This window comes from Entelurus aequoreus, linkage group LG24, assembly GCF_033978785.1.
Source record: "Entelurus aequoreus isolate RoL-2023_Sb linkage group LG24, RoL_Eaeq_v1.1, whole genome shotgun sequence".
NCBI lineage: Eukaryota > Metazoa > Chordata > Actinopteri > Syngnathiformes > Syngnathidae > Entelurus > Entelurus aequoreus.
Window position 1 is genome coordinate 41,556,459 of NC_084754.1, and position 22,910 is coordinate 41,579,368.

Here is a 22,910-nt window from a genome sequence, read left to right on the forward strand (position 1 = left end):
TTCACTATTCTTTATTTATTTTAAATTGCCTTTCAAATGTCTATTCTTGGTGTTGGCTTTTATCAAATACATTTCCCTAAAAAATGCAACTTACATATGTTTTTTTCCTTCTTTATCATGCATTTTCGGCCGGTGCGACTTATACTCCGGAGCGACTTATAGTCCGAAAAATACGGTACGTATATTTTTTCTGTCTCAAGAAGGGTAGAAATACAAAAACACACACACACATTCTTGTATTTGAAAAAAATGCCTACATCTTTAGGACCACCCTTTCTACATATATAAAGATTTGTATTTACAACATTAATAATATATACATACTATGCACATATAAAAAAGCTTGTTGTGAAACATTTGTTGGAATTTCACAAGAAAAACTTTGAATTTGGGCAGTATTGTCATAAAAGTCGTAATTTTACTCAACGCAAGTCAAAACATTTGTGCAATATTATGATAAAAGTTGGATTTTTTTGCAATAACAGTTGCAATTTTACAAGAAAAGCTTAAACGTTTGGCAATTTCATGAAAAGAGTCGTAATTTTACTCGACAAAAGTCACAATTTTATAAGAAAACTTTAAAATGTTGGATTATTAATCATCTGAATTTTACTTGGCAAAATGATGACAAAGGTCATAATTTTACTCCGAAAATGTCACCGTTTTACAAAAGAACAACAACAACAAAATTGGCAATATTGTGAGAAAAGTCAGAATTTTATATGACAAATGTCACCATTTTGCATTAAAAAGTAATCATTTTCCATTAAAAAGTAATAATTTTACGAGAAAATATTGCAATATTACAGAAACAGAAATGAGAAATTGTTCCCAATTTTATAAGAAAAAAGTCGACACATTGTGAGAAAAAGACTGATTTTATTTAATTTTTATATTTTTTGTTTTAATTGCTTTTTAATCTTCATTATTTACTTAAGTTATTACAGTATGTCTCTATATACATATTTATTTTATTTGTTTTATTAATTTTGGCCAAAGGGGACACTTGTTATTTCATATGTTGACCAGCGGGGGAAGCACTTTTAAAAGCGACACACAGTCAATTTGAAAAATCCCGCCTTTTTGGGACTACCCTCATTTTGATAGATTTCACCACCAGGGGTGCAAATGAGACATTCTCTATTAGATGCAATGTAATTGGGACCATGATTTATGTCATCAGTGTCACTTGTTCACACCTCCTCATATGGAAGATACTTTTCCTTGTTGATGTCTCAAGAAGGGTAGAAATACAAAAACACACACACATTCTTGTATTTGAAAAAAATGCTTACCTCTTTAGGACCACCCTTTCTACATATATAAAGATTTGTATTTACAACATTAATAATATATACATACTATGCACATATAAAAAAGCTTGTTGTGAAACATTTGTTGGAATTTCACAAGAAAAACTTAGAATTTTGGCAGTATTGTCATAAAAGTCGTAATTTTACTCAACGCAAGTCAAAACATTTTACAAGAACAACGGAACATTTGTGCAATATTATGATAAAAGTTGGATTTTTTTGCAATAACAGTTGCAATTTTACAAGAAAAGCTTAAACGTTTGGCAATTTCATGAAAAGAGTCGTAATTTTACTCGACAAAAGTCACAATTTTATAAGAAAACTTTAAAATGTTGGACTATTAATAATCTGAATTTTACTTGGCAAAATGATGACAAAGGTCATAATTTTACTCCGAAAATGTCACCGTTTTACAAAAGAACAACAACAACAAAATTGGCAATATTGTGAGAAAAGTCAGAATTTTATATGACAAATGTCACCATTTTGCATTAAAAAGTAATCATTTTCCATTAAAAAGTAATAATTTTACGAGAAAATATTGCAATATTACAGAAACAGAAATGAGAAATTGTTCCCAATTTTATAAGAAAAAAGTCGACACATTGTGAGAAAAAGACTGATTTTATTTTATTTTTATATTTTTTGTTTTAATTGGTTTTTAATCTTCATTATTTACTTAAGTTATTACAGTATGTCTCTATATACATATTTATTTTATTTGTTTTATTAATTTTGGCCAAAGGGGACACTTGTTATTTCATATGTTGACCAGCGGGGGAAGCACTTTTAAAAAGCGACACACAGTCAATTTGAAAAATCCCTCCTTTTTGGAACCACCCTCATTTTGATAGATGTCACCAGCAGGGGTGCAAATGAGACATTCTCTATTAGATGCAATGTTATTGGGACCATGATTTATGTCATCACTTGTTCACACCTCCTCATATGGAAGCTACTTTTCCTTGTTGATGTCTCAAGAAGGGTAGAAATACAAAAACACACACACACATTGTTGTATTTGAAAAAAATGCCTACCTCTTTAGGACCACCCTTTATAGATATATAAAGATTTGTATTTACAACATTAATAATATATACATACTATGCACATATAAAAAAGCTTGTTGTGAAACATTTGTTGGAATTTCACAAGAAAAACTTGGAATTTTGGCAGTATTGTCATAAAAGTCGTAATTTTACTCAACGCAAGTCAAAACATTTTACAAGAACAATTGAACATTTGTGCAATATTATGATAAAAGTTGGATTTTTTTGCAATAACAGTTGCAATTTTACAAGAAAAGCTTAAACGTTTGGCAATTTCATGAAAAGAGTCGTAATTTTACTCGACAAAAGTCACAATTTTATAAGAAAACTTTAAAATGTTGGATTATTAATAATCTGAATTTTACTTGGCAAAATGATGACAAAGGTCATAATTTTACTCCGAAAATGTCACCGTTTTACAAAAGAACAACAACAACAAAATTGGCAATATTGTGAGAAAAGTCAGAATTTTATATGACAAATTTCACCATTTTGCATTAAAAAGTAATCATTTTCCATTAAAAAGTAATAATTTTACGAGAAAATATTGCAATATTACAGAAACAGAAATGAGAAATTGTTCCCAATTTTATAAGAAAAAAGTCGACACATTGTGAGAAAAAGACTGATTTTATTTTATTTTTATATTTTTTGTTTTAATTGGTTTTTAATCTTCATTGTTTACTTAAGTTATTACAGTATGTCTCTATATACATATTTATTGTATTTGTTTTATTAATTTTGGCCAAAGGGGACACTTGTTATTTCATATGTTGACCAGCGGGGGAAGCACTTTTAAAAAGCGACACACAGTCAATTTGAAAAATCCCTCCTTTTTGGGACCACCCTCATTTTGATAGATGTCACCACCAGGGGTGCAAATGAGACATTCTCTATTAGATGCAATGTTATTGGGACCATGATTTATGTCATCACTTGTTCACACCTCCTCATATGGAAGCTACTTTTCCTTGTTGATGTCTCAAGAAGGGTAGAAATACAAGAACACACACACACACACACACATTCTTGTATTTGAAAAAAATGCCTACCTCTTTAGGACCACCCTTTCTAGATATATAAAGATTTGTATTTACAACATTAATAATTTATACAAACTATGTAAATATAAAAAAGCTTGTTGTGAAAAAAGAGTTGGAATTTTCGGCCGGTGCGACTTATACTCCGGAGCGACTTATAGTCCGAAAAATACGGTACGTATATTTTTTCTGTCTGAATGAAAAAAATTAATTATATTTAGTGAGAAAATATGAAGTACTTTATTTTATAACATTTCCAGGTGTTTGCGGGCCAGATAAAATGATGCCGCAGACCCCCAGGCTTAGAGTTTGACACCTCTGCTCTAAAACAAAGAGGACTTATACAGCAAGAGCCTCTGAAGTTTGATTTGTGACTGACAGAAAGCTCAGAAGAGACCATTTCCATCTATATGGTAAGCATCAAAAAACAGAACATAAAGACATAAATTGTCTTCTTTGTGTCCCATTCTGCCAAACACAAGTGACTGTAATGGATGCTGAAGACTGCATATCTGCACAATCACCTTCCACTGAGGAAGACCAGGCATTGTTTCCAAAAACAAAGCTGCCCCAGGGGAGTACAAGCAGACCGCTCCAATCTTTAGGCCCGTCTGAACAACAACAACAGAAACACCCTCTATGGACACACACCACTCTGCCTCCTCATTTGGCTCTTTCTGGGTGGAGTCAGATAAAAAAAAAAGAAAGTGTGACGTGGTTGCTGGATGAGAAAAGTGAAATTGGTAGGAGAGGGAAAAAAACGTGAAAAGGTGCATTATATTGAAAAGGCGCACAAGGAGATTGTTCATTGATAATAAAAAAAAAAAAGAGATTAATGGAACTGGTAAAATGCTGAGAAGGAAAAGTAATAGCGAGACGAAGAATGAATTGTTCCAGGTGGAGGCTGCAATTCCTTTAGAAGCAATAAGAACACACACACACACACACACACACACACACACACACACACACACACACACACATACATGTCTTGCCTACTTTGTGTGGACCCACGTTTGGTTAGTGGGTTGTGAGGGCCCCCCTTTCCACTATAGCTAGAATGATGAAAAAATATACATCTAGCCCTAGATGGGAGTACAGAGTTGCAACTAGGGATGTCAGATAATGGCTTCTTGCCGATATCCAATATTCCGATATTGTCCAACTCTTTAATTACCGATACCGATATCAACCGATACCGATATCAACCGATATATGCAGTCGTGGAATTAACACATTATTATGCCTAATTTGGACAACCAGGTATGGTGAAGATAAGGTACTTTTTTTTTTTAATTAATAAAATAAGATAAATAAATTAAAAACATTTTCTTGAATAAAAAAGAAAGTAAAACAATATAAAAACAGTTACATAGAAACTAGTAATGAATGAAAATGAGTAAGATTAACTGTTAGAGGTTAGTACTATTAGTGGAGCAGCAGCACGCACAATCATGTGTGCTTACGGACTGTATCCCTTGCAGACTGTATTGATGTATATTGATATATAATGTAGGAAGCAGAATATTAATAACAAAAAAGATACAACCCTTGTGTGAATGAGTGTAAATGGGGGAGGGAGGTTTTTTGGGTTGGTGCACTAATTGTAAGTGTATCTTGTGTTTTTATGTTGATTTAATAAAAACCAAAAAAAAAAAAAAACAACAACAACAAAAAACGATACCGATAATTAAAAAAACGATACCGATAATTTCCGATATTTACATTTTAAAGCATTTATCGGACATCCCTAGTTGCAACCTCACTTCAGAATGCAAAACACACAAAGTAAAACAAATATTTTACTTTTGTAGTTGTGAGGACCAGGCAAATGTCCTCACAAGTTAAAAGATCCTCACAGAAAGGTGGTTTATCAAGTGTATGTCCACACAAGGATGGTGAGACAAGTGCACACACACACACACACACACACACACACACACACACACACATGCACTTTCTTGTATTTGAAAAAAAGCCTACCTCTTTAGGACCACCCTTTCTAGATATATAAAGATTTGTATTTACAACATTAATCATTTATACAAACTATGTAAATATAAAAAAGCTTGTTGTGAAAAATGAGTTGGAATTTTACCAAAAAACTGAATTTTAGCAGTGTTATCATAAAAGTCGTAATTTTACTCAATGCAAGTCAAAACGTTTTACAAGAAAAACGGAACATTTGTGCAATATTATAATAAAAGTTGGAATTTTACTCAATAACAGTCGCAATTTTACAAGAAAAGTTGAAATGTTTTCGCAATTTTATGAAAAGAGTCGTAATTTTACTTGACAAAAGTCACAACTTTATAAGAAAACTTTAAAATGTTGGCAATGTTATAACAATAATCGGAATTTTACTTGGCAAAATGATGACAAAGGTCACAATTTTACTCCAAAAAGGTCACTGTTTTACAAGAACGACAACAAAAATTGGCAATATTGTGAGAAAAGTCAGAATGTAATATGACAAATGTCACCATTTTGCATTAAAAAGTAATAATTTTCCATAAAAAGTTATAGTTTTATGAGAAAATATCGCAATATTACAGAAACGGAAATGAGAAATTGTTCCCAATTTTATAAGAAAGAAGTCGACACATTGTGAGAAAAAGACTGCTTTTATTTTGTTATTTTTTTTGTTTGTAATTGGTTTTTAATCTTCATTATTTACTTAAGTTATTACAGTATGTCTCTATATACATATTATTTATTTGTTTTATTAATTTTGGCCAAAGGGGACACTTGTTATTTCATATGTTGACCAGCGGGGGAAGCACTTTTAAAAAGCGACACACAGTCAATTTGAAAAATCCCTCCTTTTTGGGACCACCCTCATTTTGATAGATGTCACCAGCAGGGGTGCAAATGAGACATTCTCTATTAGATGCAATGTTATTGGGACCATGATTTATGTCATCACTTGTTCACACCTCCTCATATGGAAGCTACTTTTCCTTGTTGATGTCTCAAGAAGGGTAGAAATACAAGAACACACACACACACACACACACACACACATTCTTGTATTTGAAAAAAATTGCCTACCTCTTTAGGACCACCCTTTCTACATATATAAAGATTTGTATTTACAACATTAATAATATATACATACTATGCACATATAAAAAAGCTTGTTGTGAAACATTTGTTGGAATTTCACAAGAAAAACTAAGAATTTTGGCAGTATTATCATAAAAGTCATAATTTTACACAACACAAAAAACATTCATGAAGTTTCCTTCTTTAATGAATTTATTATGGGTCTACTGAAAATGTGAGCATATCTGCTGGGTCAAAAATATACATACAACAACATACATTATCAGTTTTGGTGATGTAGAAAAGTTACAATCAAATCAAATGAGCTTCATGGCCTCTTAACTTCATGTGAGTGATTATGATTGACGACACCTGTTGACTTCTCTGAGCACATTTAAATAGGGCTCATGTGATGTAGTCATTAGACTCAGTTACAAACGCCACAATGGGAAAGTCAAAGGAACTCAGCAAAGATCTGAAAAAAACCAATTATTGACTTGAACAAGTCAGGAAAGTCACTTGGAGCCATTTCAAAGCAGCTTAAGGTCCCAAGAGCAACGGTGCAGACAATTGTTGGTAAGTATAAAGTGCATGGCACAGTTTTGTCACTGCCACGATCAGGAAGAAAACGCACGCTATCAACTGCTGCTGAGAGAAAATTGGTCAGGATGATCAAGGGTCAACCGAGAACCACCAACAAGCAGGTCTGCAATGAATTGGAAGCTGCTGGAACACATGTGTCAGTGTCCACAGTCAAGCGTGTTTGGCATCGCCGTGGACTGAGAGGCTACCATGCAAGAAGGAAGTCCTTGCTCCAGAAGCCACACCTTAGGGCTCGTCTAAAGTTTGCTGCTGATCACGTGGACAAAGATATGACCTTCGGGAGGAAAGTTCTGTGGTCAGATGAAACAAAAATGGAGCTGTTTGGCCCCAATACCCAGCAATATGTTTGGAGGAGAAAAGGTGAGGCCTTTAATCCCAGGAACACCACTCCTACCGTCAAGCATGGTGGTGGTAGTATTATGCTCTGGGCCTGTTTTTGCTGCCAATGGAACTGTTGCTTTACAGAGAGTAAATGGGACAATGAAAAAGGAGGATTACCTCCAAATTCTTCAGGACAAGCTAAAATCATCAGCCCGGAGGTTGGGTCTTGGGCGCAGTTGGGTGTTCCAACAGGACAATGACCCCAAACACAGGTCAAAAGTGGTAAAGGAATGGCTAAATCAGGCTAGAATGAAGGTTTTAGAATGGCCTTCCCAATGTCCTGACTTTGGACAATGCTGAAGAAGCAAGTCCATGTCAGAAAAGCAACACATTTAGCTGAACTGCACCAATTTTGTCAAGAGGAGTGGTCAAAAATTCAGCCAGAAGCTTGTGGATGACCACCAAAAGCGCCTTATTGCAGTGAAACTTGGAGGAGAAAAGGTGAGGCCTTTAATCCCAGGAACACCAGGCCTACCGCCCAGCATGGTGGTATTAGTATTATGCTCTGGGCCTGTTTTTGCTGCCAATGGAACTGGTGCTTTACAGAGAGTAAATGGGACGATGAAAAAGGAGGATTACCTCCAAATTCTTCAGGACAAGCTAAAATCATCAGCCCGGAGGTTGGGTCTTGTGCGCAGTTGGGTGTTCCAACAGGACAATGACCCCAAACACAGGTCAAAAGTGGTAAAGGAATGGCTAAATCAGGCTAGAATGAAGGTTTTAGAATGGCCTTCCCAAAGTCCTGACTTTGGACAATGCTGAAGAAGCAAGTCCATGTCAGAAAAGCAACACATTTAGATGAACTGCAGCAATTTTGTGGTCAAAAATCCAAGCAGAAGCTTGTGGATGGCTACCAAAAGCGCCTTATTGCAGTGAAACTTGCCAAGGGACATGTAAGCAAATATTAACATTGCTGTATGTATACTTTTGACCCAGCACATTTGCTCACATTTTCAGTAGACACATAATAAATTCATAAAAGAAGCAAACTTCGTTAATGTTTTTTGTGACCAACAAGTATGTGCTCCAATCACTCTATCACAAAAAAATAAGAGTTGTAGAAATTATTAGAAACTCAAGACAGCCATGACATGATGTTCTTTACAAGTGTATGTAAACTTTTGACCACGACTGTATATATAAAATGCAAAGATCCATTGCAGTTGACCAAATAGAGCAGCAGACCTTTTATTAAAGGCCTGCTTCAAGGTGGCCAGGAGAAATCCATACTTCATTACAAGTCATCCATCTTTCTGGACCGCTTGTGCGTGTCACACAAATTGTGGCGCACGTCTTCGTGTGTGCATTTCAGTCCCAAGCGCACAAACCTTTTCCCTCGTCTCCCTCGCCAAAGTCCTAGTTTTGCAAGTTTGTAAGCATTTTCCGGACTATACAGCGCACCGGTATATAAGCCGCACCCACTAAATTTGAGAAGAAATACCGTATTTTACGGACTATAAGTCGCAGTTTTTTTTCATAGTTTGGCCGGGGGTGCGACTTATACACAGGAGCGACTTATGTGTGAAATTATTAACACATTAGCGAAAAATATCAAATACTATTATTTAGCTCATTCACGTAAGAGACTAGAACAGGGGTCGGCAACCCAAAATGTTGAAAGAGCCATATTGGAGCAAAAATACAAAAACAAATCTGTCTGGAGCCGCAAAAAATTAAAAGCCATATTGTGTCATGAGTTATGAATTGAATTAAGATGACTTAAAGGAAACTAAATGAGCTGAAATATAGCTACAAATGAGGCATAATGATGCAATATATACATATAGCTAGCCTAAATAGCATGTTAGCATCGATTAGCTTGCAGTCATGCAGTGACCAAATATGTCTGATTAGCACTCCACACAAGTCAATAACATCAACAAAACTCACCTTCGTGCATTCACGCACAACGTTAAAAGTTTGGTGGACAAAATGAGACAGAAAAAGAAGTGGCATAAAACACGTCCTAGAAAGTCGGAGAAAGTTATACTTGTAAACAAACTATACGGTGAGTTCAAGGACCGCCAAAATTAGTAGGACAAAACGGCGCTCGGCAAATACTCAAATCAGTGAAGCATGTTTAATATAAACAGTGTGATTTATAACAATTAGGGAGGTTTGTGTCATGTTTGTCCTCCTACGAAAACCATATTAAAACAAAAACTTTTTCCATTTTTCATACATTTTTTAAAAAGCTCCAGAGAGCCACTAGGGCGGCGCTAAAGAGCCGCATGCGGCTCTAGAGCCGCGGGTTGCCGACCCCTGGATTAGACGTATAAGATTTCATGGGATTTAGCGATTAGGAGTGACAGATTGTTTGGTAAACGTATAGCATGTTCTATATGTTATATTTATTTGAATGACTCTTACCATAATATGTTACGTTAACATACCAGGCACGTTCTCAGTTGGTTATTTATGCCTCATATAACGTACACTTATTTAGCCTGTTGTTCACTATTCTTTATTTATTTTAAATTGCCTTTCAAATGTCTATTCTTGGTGTTGGCTTTTATCAAATACATTTCCCCAAAAAATGCGACTTATACTCCAGTGCGACTTATATATGTTTATTTCCTTCTTTATTATGCATTTTCGGCCGGTGTGACTTATACTCCGGTGCGACTTATACTCCGAAAAATACGGTACATATTTTTACCATATATTATCTAAAAGCTGCAGATATATACACTACCGTTCAAAAGTTTGGGGTCACATTGAAATGTCCTTATTTTTGAAGGAAAAGCACTGTACTTTTCAATGAAGATAACTTTAAACTAGTCTTAACTTTAAAGAAATACACTCTATACATTGCTAATGTGGTACATGACTATTCTAGCTGCAAATGTCTGGTTTTTGGTGCAATATCTACATAGGTGTATAGAGGCCCATTTCCAGCAACTATCACTCCAGTGTTCTAATGGTACAATGTGTTTGCTCATTGGCTCAGAAGGCTAGTTGATGATTAGAAAACCCTTGTGCAATCATGTTCACACATCTGAAAACCGTTTAGCTCGTTACAGAAGCTACAAAACTGACCTTCCTTTGAGCAGATTGAGTTTCTGGAGCATCACATTTGTGGGGTCAATTCAACGCTCAAAATGGCCAGAAAAAGAGAACTTTCATCTGAAACTCGACAGTCTATTTTTGTTCTTAGAAATGAAGGCTCAAACACAAAATTGTTTGGGTGACCCCAAACTTTTGAACGGTAGTGTACATTGTGAAATGAGATATTTGTACAGATATTTTTGGTAAATGTTTATTTACATGCCTTAATTGTTTCCAAACGGCGACTGTAACGCAGCAGTAAAACAGCTGATCAAACAAAACAGAAGTCATCGTCATGGACCAATCAGCTAAACCAGGGGTCTCAAACTCAATTTACCTGGGGGCCACTGGATGCAGAAACTGGGTGAGGCTGGGTCGCAAGAAAAGATTTCCTGAAAAAAATCTAACATGCACTTTTTAATAAATTCACTTTCTTTGATTGGCTTTCCCGCCCTAGCAACATACTTGCCAACCCTCCCGATTTTTCCGGGAGACTCCCGAATTTCAGTGCCCCTCCCGACAATCTCCCAGGGCAACCATTCTCCTGAATTTGTCCCGATTTTACCCAGAACACCTTGCAGCCCTAACTCTTCCGGGACACTACAATACACCACCTCAACCGACGCACGGAGGGGTTGGGGGGGGGCGGGGTTTGGTGGTAGCGGGGGTGTATATTGTGTCCCGGAAGAGTTAGGGCTGCATGGGATTCTGGGTATTTGTTCTGTTGTGTTTATGTTGTGTTACGGTGCGGATGTTCTCCCGGAATGTGTTTGTCATTCTTGTTTGGTGTGGGTTCACAGTGTGGTGCATATTTGTAACAGTGTTAAAGTTGTTTATACGGTCACCCTCAGTGTGACCTGCAAGGCTGTTGACCAAGTATGTCTTGCAGTCACTTACGTGTGTGTACAGAAGCCAAATACAACATATGGCTGGGCTGGCATGCTGTTTGTACAGGTTGTAGAGGGCGCTAAAGGCAGTGCCATCTCGGCACGCCCTTAATATTGTTGTTTGGGTGAAAATCGGCAGAAATTCGAGAGAACGGTTGCCCTGAAAATCGGGAGTCTCCCGGAAAAATCGGGAGGGTTGGCAAGTATGACACTGTTCACATTGGTTAGGTTTGTAGTTATTTTACTTTTAATTTGGCTTTTATGGTGTCATTTCGACAATTGTTTGGATTATAAACGTCATATTTGAATGATGATACATGAATGTGTTGTGGCAGTTGTGGATGTCACCAATGCGGCGGTTTGAGGAAACGCTCGGTTGCTTTTCCTAACTCGTCTCTAATGGTGAACAGCCAACATGAGAATGCTGAACAGGAAGTGCTTAAAGGGTAATGGATTTGGAAATACGCTGAGACAAAGTCTGAGTTTGTTGTGTCCTTCATGGTGTTTTTGAAACTCTGAGTTTTCAACTAACTTGAAGTTTTTGGCCAAGAGGATCATTTGGAGTTTGGACATTTTCAGAATGTTGTTGTATTTTGGGCCAAAGTAAGACAAAGAAATGCATTTTGAAGTTGCTCCATTTTTCCACGTTCAATACATTTCCAGGAATTTTTTTTTTTTTTAACCCTATTTCCATGTTTCATCCCATTTCAACGGTTCCACCGTCAAAACATTTTTCTTAGTCAGGACAAAAAAAAAAAAGTTTGTTTAGGAACTAGTAACATTGCCGGTTTTCCCGAAATTCCAGGAATTCCATAATACCATTTCTGAATTAAAAAACGGTTACTACTTCAACATTTCTCGAGCGATTTAAACAATTCCAACATCAACCAATTCAGCTCATTCAGGACATCCGTGCTCAAAATCATTAAAAAAAAAAAAAAAAAAAAAAACGCTTTTACCAAAATTCCCAAATTTCCAGGAAGTTCCCATTGAAATGAATGGGACATTTTTAACATGTTGCACAATTCCCACATTTTTCAACCTATTCAAACCATTCCAACATCAACACATTCCACTCATCCTGGACATTCAAACTTACACTTTCCCAAGTTCCAAACCAAATTCCGGTTTTCCTGGAATTTCCAACTCTTCAACATTCCAACATTCAAACTATTCTCACATTCATACTACATTCTGTCAGCGTTTCAGTTCAACTTCAGCATTGGAGCATTCACACACAATTATTTCAGGAGTTGCCTCATCTAGTTTTTTAATGATTATTCCATGATTTTGTCAGTCCGGCCCGCACTAAAACAAGTTTGACTCCCCTGCTGCAGACCTTCTCCCTGCTTTAACTGCCTAGAGATAACATATTGTACAAAAAGTGACTAGACTTGAATTACGAACACTTACGTAAACAACATTGACGTAGTCGTCGTCGGACAGCGTTTCCAGCATCTCGCTGACGGAGGTCCTGATCAGTTTGAGCGTCAAGCCAGACACGCTCCCGCTCCTGCAAGGAAGGAGAAGAAGTAGTGAAGTGAATTATCAATCAATCAATCAAAATGTATTTACAAACCCCATTTCCGTAGGAGTTGGGAAATTGTGTTAGATGTAAATATAAACGGAATACAATGATTTTCAAATCATTTTCAACCCATATTCAGTTGAATATGCTACAAAGACAACATATTTGATGTTCAAACTGATAAACATTTTTTTTTTTTGCAAATAATCATTAACTTTAGAATTTGATGCCAGCAACACGTGACAAAGAAGTTGGGAAAGGTGGCAATAAATACTGATAAAGTTGAGGAATGCTCATCAAACACTTATTTGGAACATCCCACAGGTGAACAGGCAAATTGGGAACAGGTGGGTGCCATGATTGGGCATGAAAGTAGATTCCATGAAATGCTCAGTCATTCACAAACAAGGATGGGGCGAGGGTCACCACTTTGTCAACAAATGCGTGAGCAAATTGTTGAACAGTTTAAGAAAGACCTTTCTCAACCAGCTATTGCAAGGAATTTAGGGATTTCACCATCTACGCTCCGTAATATCATCAAAGGGTTCAGAGAATCTGGAGAAATCACTGCACGTAAGCAGCTAAGCCCGTGACCTTCGATCCCTCAGGCTGTACTGCATCAACAAGCGACACCAGTGTGTAAAGGATATCACCACATGGGCTCAGGAACACTTCAGAAACCCACTGTCAGTAACTACAGTTGGTCGCTACGTCTGTAAGTGTAAGTTAAAACTCTCCTATGCAAGGCGAAAACCATTTATCAACAACACCCAGAAACGCCGTCGACTTCGCTGGGCCTGAGCTCATCTAAGATGGACTGATACAAAGTGGAAAAGTGTTCTGTGGTCTGACGAGTCCACATTTCAAACTGTTTTTGGAAACTGTGGACGTCGTGTCCTCCGGACCAAAGAGGAAAAGAACCATCCGGATTGTTATAGGCGCAAAGTTAAAAAGCCAGCATGTGTGATGGTATGGGGGTGTATTAGTGCCCAAGACATGGGTAACTTACACATCTGTGAAGGCGCCATCAATGCTGAAAGGTACATACAGGTTTTGGAGCAACATATGTTGCCATCTAAGCAACGTTACCATGGACGCCCCTGCTTATTTCAGCAAGACAATGCCAAGCCACGTGTTACATCAATGTGGCTTCATAGTAAAAGAGTGCGGGTACTAGACTGGCCTGCCTGTAGTCCAGACCTGTCTCCCATTGAAAATGTGTGGTGCATTATGAAGCCTAAAATACCACAACGGAGACCCCCGGACTGTTGAACAACTTAAGCTGTACATCAAGCAAGAATGGGAAAGAATTCCACCTGAGAAGCTTCAAAAATGTGTCTCCTCAGTTCCCAAACGTTTACTGAGTGTTGTTAAAAGGAAAGGCCATGTAACACAGTGGTGAACATGCCCTTTCCCAACTACTTTGGCACGTTTTGCAGCCATGAAATTCTAAGTTAATTATTATTTGCAAAAAAATAAAATAAAGTTTATGAGTTTGAACATCAAATATCTTGTCTTTGTAGTGCATTCAATTGAATATGGGTTAAAAAGTATTTGCAAATCATTGTATTCTGTTTATATTTACATCTAACACAATTTCCCAACTCATATGGAAACGGGGTTTGTATATAGCCCTTAATCACAAGTGTCTCAAAGGGCTGCACAAGCCACAACAACATTTTAAGTATTATTATTTCAACTATAAACATTTTTTTGACCGATTTGAACCTCTGGTCATGAAAAATAAACACAATAAATAACAATATATTGAGAAGGACTGCTTTAGAGTGTTTCGCAGGAAAACATTGTGGGGAGCGACGACACACACAAGTGTGTAACACGTGAGCAAGTTGGTTGAAAAGGATGGCCGCCATCAAGAAAAACGCCTCCGCAGACGTCACAACCAACTGTCCAGTAGACCGTGAGCGTTTGTCCCATGAGTTACAGAACTTTGAGTGGTCTCTCCATTGTTGCAGGGGTTACGTTACAAATCCCGCCCGCTCTATGGGTTGAATTTCGGCCAAGTAGGGACCACCGTATTTTCCGGACCATAGGACGCACCGGATTATAGGGGGTCCCTATTGTTCGGTCCTTATACACACACCATAGTAATACTTGTATCTCTGACTATGGTAGTCGTAATGGGCCGACAATCCATCAAGCGGTGTGGCTTCAAAGTCGTACTAAAACATTTTGACAGATTTTTGAGTGTCGTGTGTAATGTTCTTTATTTTCAATGGAACATTTAAAGTTTTGGTGTTGTTTACTGGCGTCATATTGCAGTCTACACGTATCTCTTATGTGTGACTGCCATCATAGTGCAGTCTACACATATCTCTTATGTGTGACTGCCATCATAGTGCAGTCTACACATATCTCTTATGTGTGACTGCCATCATAGTGCAGTCTACACATATCTCTTATGTGTGACTGCCATCATAATGCAGTCTACACGTATCTCTTATGTGTGACTGCCATCATAGTGCAGTCTACACATATCTCTTATGTGTGACTGCCATCATAGTGCAGTTTACACATATCTCTTATGTGTGACTGCCATCATAATGCAGTCTACACATATCTCTTATGTGTGACTGCCATCATATTGCAGTCTACACATATCTCTTATGTGTGACTGCCATCATAGTGCAGTTTACACATATCTCTTATGTGTGGCTGCCATCATAATGCAGTCTACATGTATCTCTTATGTGTGACTGCCATCATAGTGCAGTCTACACATATCTCTTATGTGTGACTGCCATCATATTGCAGTCTACACATATCTCTTATGTGTGACTGCCATCATAGTGCAGTCTACACAGATCTCTTATGTGTGGCTGCCATCATAATGCAGTCTACACGTATCTCTTATGTGTGACTGCCATCATAGTGCAGTCTACACATATCTCTTATGTGTGACTGCCATCATAGTGCAGTCTACACATATCTCTTATATGTGACTGCCATCATATTGCAGTCTACACATATCTATTATGTGTGGCTGCCATCATATTGCAGTCTACACATATCTCTTATGTGTGACTGCCATCATAGTGCAGTCTACACATATCTCTTATATGTGACTGCCATCATATTGCAGTCTACACATATCTATTATGTGTGGCTGCCATCATATTGCAGTCTACACATATCTCTTATGTGTGACTGCCATCGTAGTGCAGTCTACACATATATCTTATGTGTGACTGCCATCATAGTGCAGTCTACACATATCTCTTATGTGTGACTGCCATCATAATGCAGTCTACACGTATCTCTTATGTGTGACTGCCATCATAGTGCAGTCTACACATATGTCTTATGTGTGACTGCCATCATAGTGCAGTCTACACATGTCTCTTATGTGTGACTGCCATCATAGTGCAGTCTACACATGTCTCTTATGTGTGACTGCCATCATAGTGCAGTCTACACGTATCTGTCATGTCTGTGTTCATGTTTTTGTTTGGCCATGTGCTGTTTTGTTTTTTGGACACTTCCTTAGTTCCTTGTTTCACTTCCTGGTTTTGTTTGTCACCATAGCAACCATTAGTTTCACCTGTTCCACGTTTGGACTCACACACACCTGTCTCACGTTTTCACAGTCATGTCACGCACCTGTTCACAGTTAGTCACGCACCTGTTTTCACTTATCATGTCACTATATAGGCTTTTCTGTTTTTGTTGTTCGTCCTGGCGACATCACACATTCATGCCATGTTCACAGTTCCTTGTCACGTAAGTTTTTGTTTAATGTTCATAGTTCTCCGCCATTGTGCGCGCCTTTTGTTTTCCTAGTCAAATTTTTTACCTCCGCTGTGAGCACCTTTTGTTTGTACCTTTTTTGAGTTTTGATAGTTTAGAATAAAATCATGTTTTTACCTCCACGCCATATTTGCTTCAGTTCGTTTGCATCTGGGGAGAGCAAACCACGCCAGAGACCAAGTCGTGTCAGTATCTCTTATGTGTGACTGCCATCATAATGCAGTCTACACGTATCTCTTATGTGTGACTGCCATCATAGTGCAGTCTACACATATCTCTTATGTGTGACTGCCATCATAGTGCAGTCTACACATATCTCTTATGTGTGACTGCCATCATAGTGCAGTCTACACGTATCTCTTATATGTGACTGCCATCATATTGCAGTCTACACATATCTCTTATGTGTGACTGCCATCATAGTGCAGTCTACACATATCTCTTATGTGTGACTGCCATCATAATGCAGTCTACACGTATCTCTTATGTGTGACTGCCATCATAGTGCAGTCTACACATATCTCTTATGTGTGACTGCCATCATATTGCAGTCTACACATATCTCTTATGTGTGACTGCCATCATAGTGCAGTTTACACATATCTCTTATGTGTGACTGCCATCATATTGCAGTCTACACATATCTCTTATGTGTGACTGCATTCATAGTGCAGTTTACACATATCTATTATGTGTGACTGCCATCATAGTGCAGTTTACACATATATCTTATGTGTGACTGCCATCATATTGCAGTCTACACATATCTCTTATGTGTGACTGCCATCATAATGCAGTCTACACGTATCTCTTATGTGTGACTGCCATCATAATGCAGTCTAAACATATCTCTTATGTGTGACTGCCATCATATTGCAGTCTACACGTATCTCTTATATGTGACTGCCATCATATTGCAGTCTACACATTTATATTATGTGTGGCTGCCATCATAATGCAGTCTACACATATCTCTTATGTGTGATTGCCATCATAGTGCAGTCTACACGTATCTCTTATATGTGACTGCCATCATATTGCAGTCTACACATATCTATTATGTGTGGCTGCCATCATAATGCAGTCTACACATATCTCTTATGTGTGATTGCCATCATAGTGCAGTCTACACATATCTCTTATGTGTGACTGCCATCATATTGCAGACTCAACGTATCTCTTATGTGTGACTGCCATCATATTGCAGTCTACACATATCTTTTATGTGTGACTGCCCTCATAGTGCAGTTTACACATATCTCTTATGTGTGGCTGCCATCATAATGCAGTCTACACGTATCTCTTATGTGTGACTGCCATCATAGTGCAGTCTACACATATCTCTTATGTGTGACTGCCATCATAATGCAGTCTACACGTATCTCTTATGTGTGACTGCCATCATAGTGCAGTCTACACATATCTCTTATGTGTGACTGCCATCATAGTGCAGTCTACACATATCTCTTATGTGTGACTGCCATCATATTGCAGTCTAGACATATATATTATGTGTGGCTGCCATCATATTGCAGTCTACACATATCTCTTATGTGTGACTGCCATCATAGTGCAGTCTACACGTATCTCTTATATGTGACTGCCATCATATTGCAGTCTACACATATCTATTATGTGTGGCTGCCATCATATTGCAGTCTACACATATATCTTATGTGTGACTGCCATCATAGTGCAGTCTACACATATCCATTATGTGTGACTGCCATCATAATGCAGTCTACACGTATCTCTTATGTGTGACTGCCATCATATTGCAGTCTACACATATCTCTTATGTGTGACTGCCATCATAGTGCAGTTTACACATATCTCTTATGTGTGACTGGCATCATATTGCAGTCTACACATATCTCTTATGTGTGACTGCCATCATAGTGCAGTTTACACATATCTATTATGTGTGACTGCCATCATAGTGCAATTTACACATATCTCTTATGTGTGACTGCCATCATATTGCAGTCTACACATATCTCTTATGTGTGACTGCCATCATAGTGCAATTTACACATATCTCTTATGTGTGACTGCCATCATAATGCAGTCTACACGTATCTCTTATGTGTGACTGCCATCATAATGCAGTCTACACATATCTCTTATGTGTGACTGCCATCATATTGCAGTCTACACGTATCTCATATATGTGACTGCCATCATATTGCAGTCTACACATATATATTATGTGTGGCTGCCATCATAATGCAGTCTACACATATCTCTTATGTGTGATTGCCATCATAGTGCAGTCTACACGTATCTCTTATATGTGACTGCCATCATATTGCAGTCTACACATATCTATTATGTGTGGCTGCCATCATAGTGCAGTCTACACATATCTCTTATGTGTGATTGCCATCATAGTGCAGTCTACACATATCTCTTATGTGTGACTGCCATCATATTGCAGACTCAACGTATCTCTTATGTGTGACTGCCATCATATTGCAGTCTACACATATCTATTATGTGTGGCTGCCATCATAATGCAGTCTACACATATCTCTTATGTGTGATTGCCATCATAGTGCAGTCTACACATATCTCTTATGTGTGACTGCCATCATATTGCAGTCTACACATATCTCTTATGTGTGACTGCCATCATAGTGCAGTTTACACATATCTCTTATGTGTGGCTGCCATCATAATGCAGTCTACACGTATCTCTTATGTGTGACTGCCATCATAGTGCAGTCTACACATATCTCTTATGTGTGACTGCCATCATAGTGCAGTTTACACATATCTCTTATGTGTGACTGCCATCATATTGCAGTCTACACATATCTCTTATGTGTGACTGCCATCATAGTGCAGTTTACACATATCTCTTATGTGTGGCTGCCATCATAATGCAGTCTACACGTATCTCTTATGTGTGACTGCCATCATAGTGCAGTCTACACGTATCTCTTATATGTGACTGCCATCATATTGCAGTCTACACATATCTATTATGTGTGGCTGCCATCATATTGCAGTCTACACATATCTCTTATGTGTGACTGCCATCGTAGTGCAGTCTACACATATCTCTTATGTGTGACTGCCATCATAGTGCAGTCTACACATATCTCTTATGTGTGACTGCCATCATAATGCAGTCTACACGTATCTCTTATATGTGACTGCCATCATATTGCAGTCTACACATATCTATTATGTGTGGCTGCCATCATAATGCAGTCTACACATATCTCTTATGTGTGACTGCCATCATAATGCAGTCTACACGTATCTCTTATGTGTGACTGCCATCATAGTGCAGTCTACACGTATCTCTTATATGTGACTGCCATCATATTGCAGTCTACACATATCTATTATGTGTGGCTGCCATCGTAGTGCAGTCTACACATATCTCTTATGTGTGACTGCCATCATAGTGCAGTCTACACGTATCTCTTATGTGTGACTGCCATCATAGTGCAGTCTACACATGTCTCTTATGTGTGACTGCCATCATAGTGCAGTCTACACGTATCTCTTATGTGTGACTGCCATCATAATGCAGTCTACACGTATCTCTTATATGTGACTGCCATCATATTGCAGTCTACACATATCTATTATGTGTGGCTGCCATCATATTGCAGTCTACACATATCTCTTATGTGTGACTGCCATCGTAGTGCAGTCTACACATATCTCTTATGTGTGACTGCCATCATAGTGCAGTCTACACATATCTCTTATGTGTGACTGCCATCATAGTGCAGTCTACACGTATCTCTTATGTGTGACTGCCATCATAATGCAGTCTACACGTATCTCTTATATGTGATTTCCATCATATTGCAGTCTACACATATCTCTTATGTGTGGCTGCCATCATAATGCAGTCTACACGTATCTCTTATGTGTGACTGCCATCATAGTGCAGTCTACACATATCTCTTATGTGTGACTGCCATCATAGTGCAGTCTACACGTATCTCTTATATGTGACTGCCATCATATTGCAGTCTACACATATCTATTATGTGTGGCTGCCATCATATTGCAGTCTACACATATCTCTTATGTGTGACTGCCATCGTAGTGCAGTCTACACATATCTCTTATGTGTGACTGCCATCATAGTGCAGTCTACACATATCTCTTATGTGTGACTGCCATCATAATGCAGTCTACAAGTATCTCTTATGTGTGACTGCCATCATAGTGCAGTCTACACATATCTCTTATGTGTGACTGCCATCATAGTGCAGTTTACACATATCTCTTATGTGTGACTGCCATCATATTGCAGTCTACACATATCTCTTATGTGTGACTGCCATCATAGTGCAGTTTACACATATCTCTTATGTGTGACTGCCATCATAGTGCAGTCTACACATATCTCTTATGTGTGACTGCCATCATAGTGCAGTCTACACGTATCTCTTATATGTGACTGCCATCATATTGCAGTCTACACATATCTCTTATGTGTGACTGCCATCATAGTGCAGTCTACACATATCTCTTATGTGTGACTGCCATCATAATGCAGTCTACACATATCTCTTATGTGTGACTGCCATCATAGTGCAGTCTACACATATCTCTTATGTGTGACTGCCATCATAGTGCAGTTTACACATATCTCTTATGTGTGACTGCCATCATAGTGCAGTCTACACGTATCTCTTATGTGTGACTGCCATCATAGTGCAGTTTACACATATCTCTTATGTGTGACTGCCATCATATTGCAGTCTACACATATCTCTTATGTGTGACTGCCATCATAGTGCAGTTTACACATATCTGTTATGTGTGACTGCCATCATATTGCAGTCTACACATATCTCTTATGTGTGACTGCCATCATAGTGCAGTCTACACGTATCTCTTATATGTGACTGCCATCATATTGCAGTCTACACATATCTATTATGTGTGGCTGCCATCATATTGCAGTCTACACATATCTCTTATGTGTGACTGCCATCGTAGTGCAGTCTACACATATCTCTTATGTGTGACTGCCATCATAGTGCAGTCTACACATATCTCTTATGTGTGACTGCCATCATAATGCAGTCTACAAGTATCTCTTATGTGTGACTGCCATCATAGTGCAGTCTACACATATCTCTTATGTGTGACTGCCATCATAGTGCAGTTTACACATATCTCTTATGTGTGACTGCCATCATATTGCAGTCTACACATATCTCTTATGTGTGACTGCCATCATAGTGCAGTTTACACATATCTCTTATGTGTGACTGCCATCATATTGCAGTCTACACATATCTCTTATGTGTGACTGCCATCATAGTGCAGTCTACACGTATCTCTTATATGTGACTGCCATCATATTGCAGTCTACACATATCTCTTATGTGTGACTGCCATCATAGTGCAGTCTACACATATCTCTTATGTGTGACTGCCATCATAATGCAGTCTACACATATCTCTTATGTGTGACTGCCATCATAGTGCAGTCTACACATATCTCTTATGTGTGACTGCCATCATAGTGCAGTTTACACATATCTCTTATGTGTGACTGCCATCATAGTGCAGTCTACACGTATCTCTTATGTGTGACTGCCATCATAGTGCAGTTTACACATATCTCTTATGTGTGACTGCCATCATATTGCAGTCTACACATATCTCTTATGTGTGACTGCCATCATAGTGCAGTTTACACATATCTGTTATGTGTGACTGCCATCATATTGCAGTCTACACATATCTCTTATGTGTGACTGCCATCATAGTGCAGTCTACACGTATCTCTTATATGTGACTGCCATCATATTGCAGTCTACACATATCTATTATGTGTGGCTGCCATCATATTGCAGTCTACACATATCTCTTATGTGTGACTGCCATCGTAGTGCAGTCTACACATATCTCTTATGTGTGACTGCCATCATAGTGCAGTCTACACATATCTCTTATGTGTGACTGCCATCATAATGCAGTCTACAAGTATCTCTTATGTGTGACTGCCATCATAGTGCAGTCTACACATATCTCTTATGTGTGACTGCCATCATAGTGCAGTTTACACATATCTCTTATGTGTGACTGCCATCATATTGCAGTCTACACATATCTCTTATGTGTGACTGCCATCATAGTGCAGTTTACACATATCTCTTATGTGTGACTGCCATCATATTGCAGTCTACACATATCTCTTATGTGTGACTGCCATCATAGTGCAGTCTACACGTATCTCTTATATGTGACTGCCATCATATTG

General features: G+C 38.1%; 1 protein-coding gene across 1 annotated transcript in view; it reads right to left on the reverse strand.

Annotated features, from left to right (window-relative positions):
• LOC133641805 (voltage-dependent calcium channel subunit alpha-2/delta-1-like) overlaps window positions 1–22,910 on the reverse strand; it is a 421,610-nt gene that overhangs the window by 184,897 nt on the left and 213,803 nt on the right. Inside the window, exon 11 of the mRNA XM_062035835.1 lies at window positions 12,781–12,880. Within this exon, the coding sequence (XP_061891819.1) occupies window positions 12,781–12,880 (100 nt within the window). The remainder of the gene's footprint in view (window positions 1–12,780; window positions 12,881–22,910) is intronic.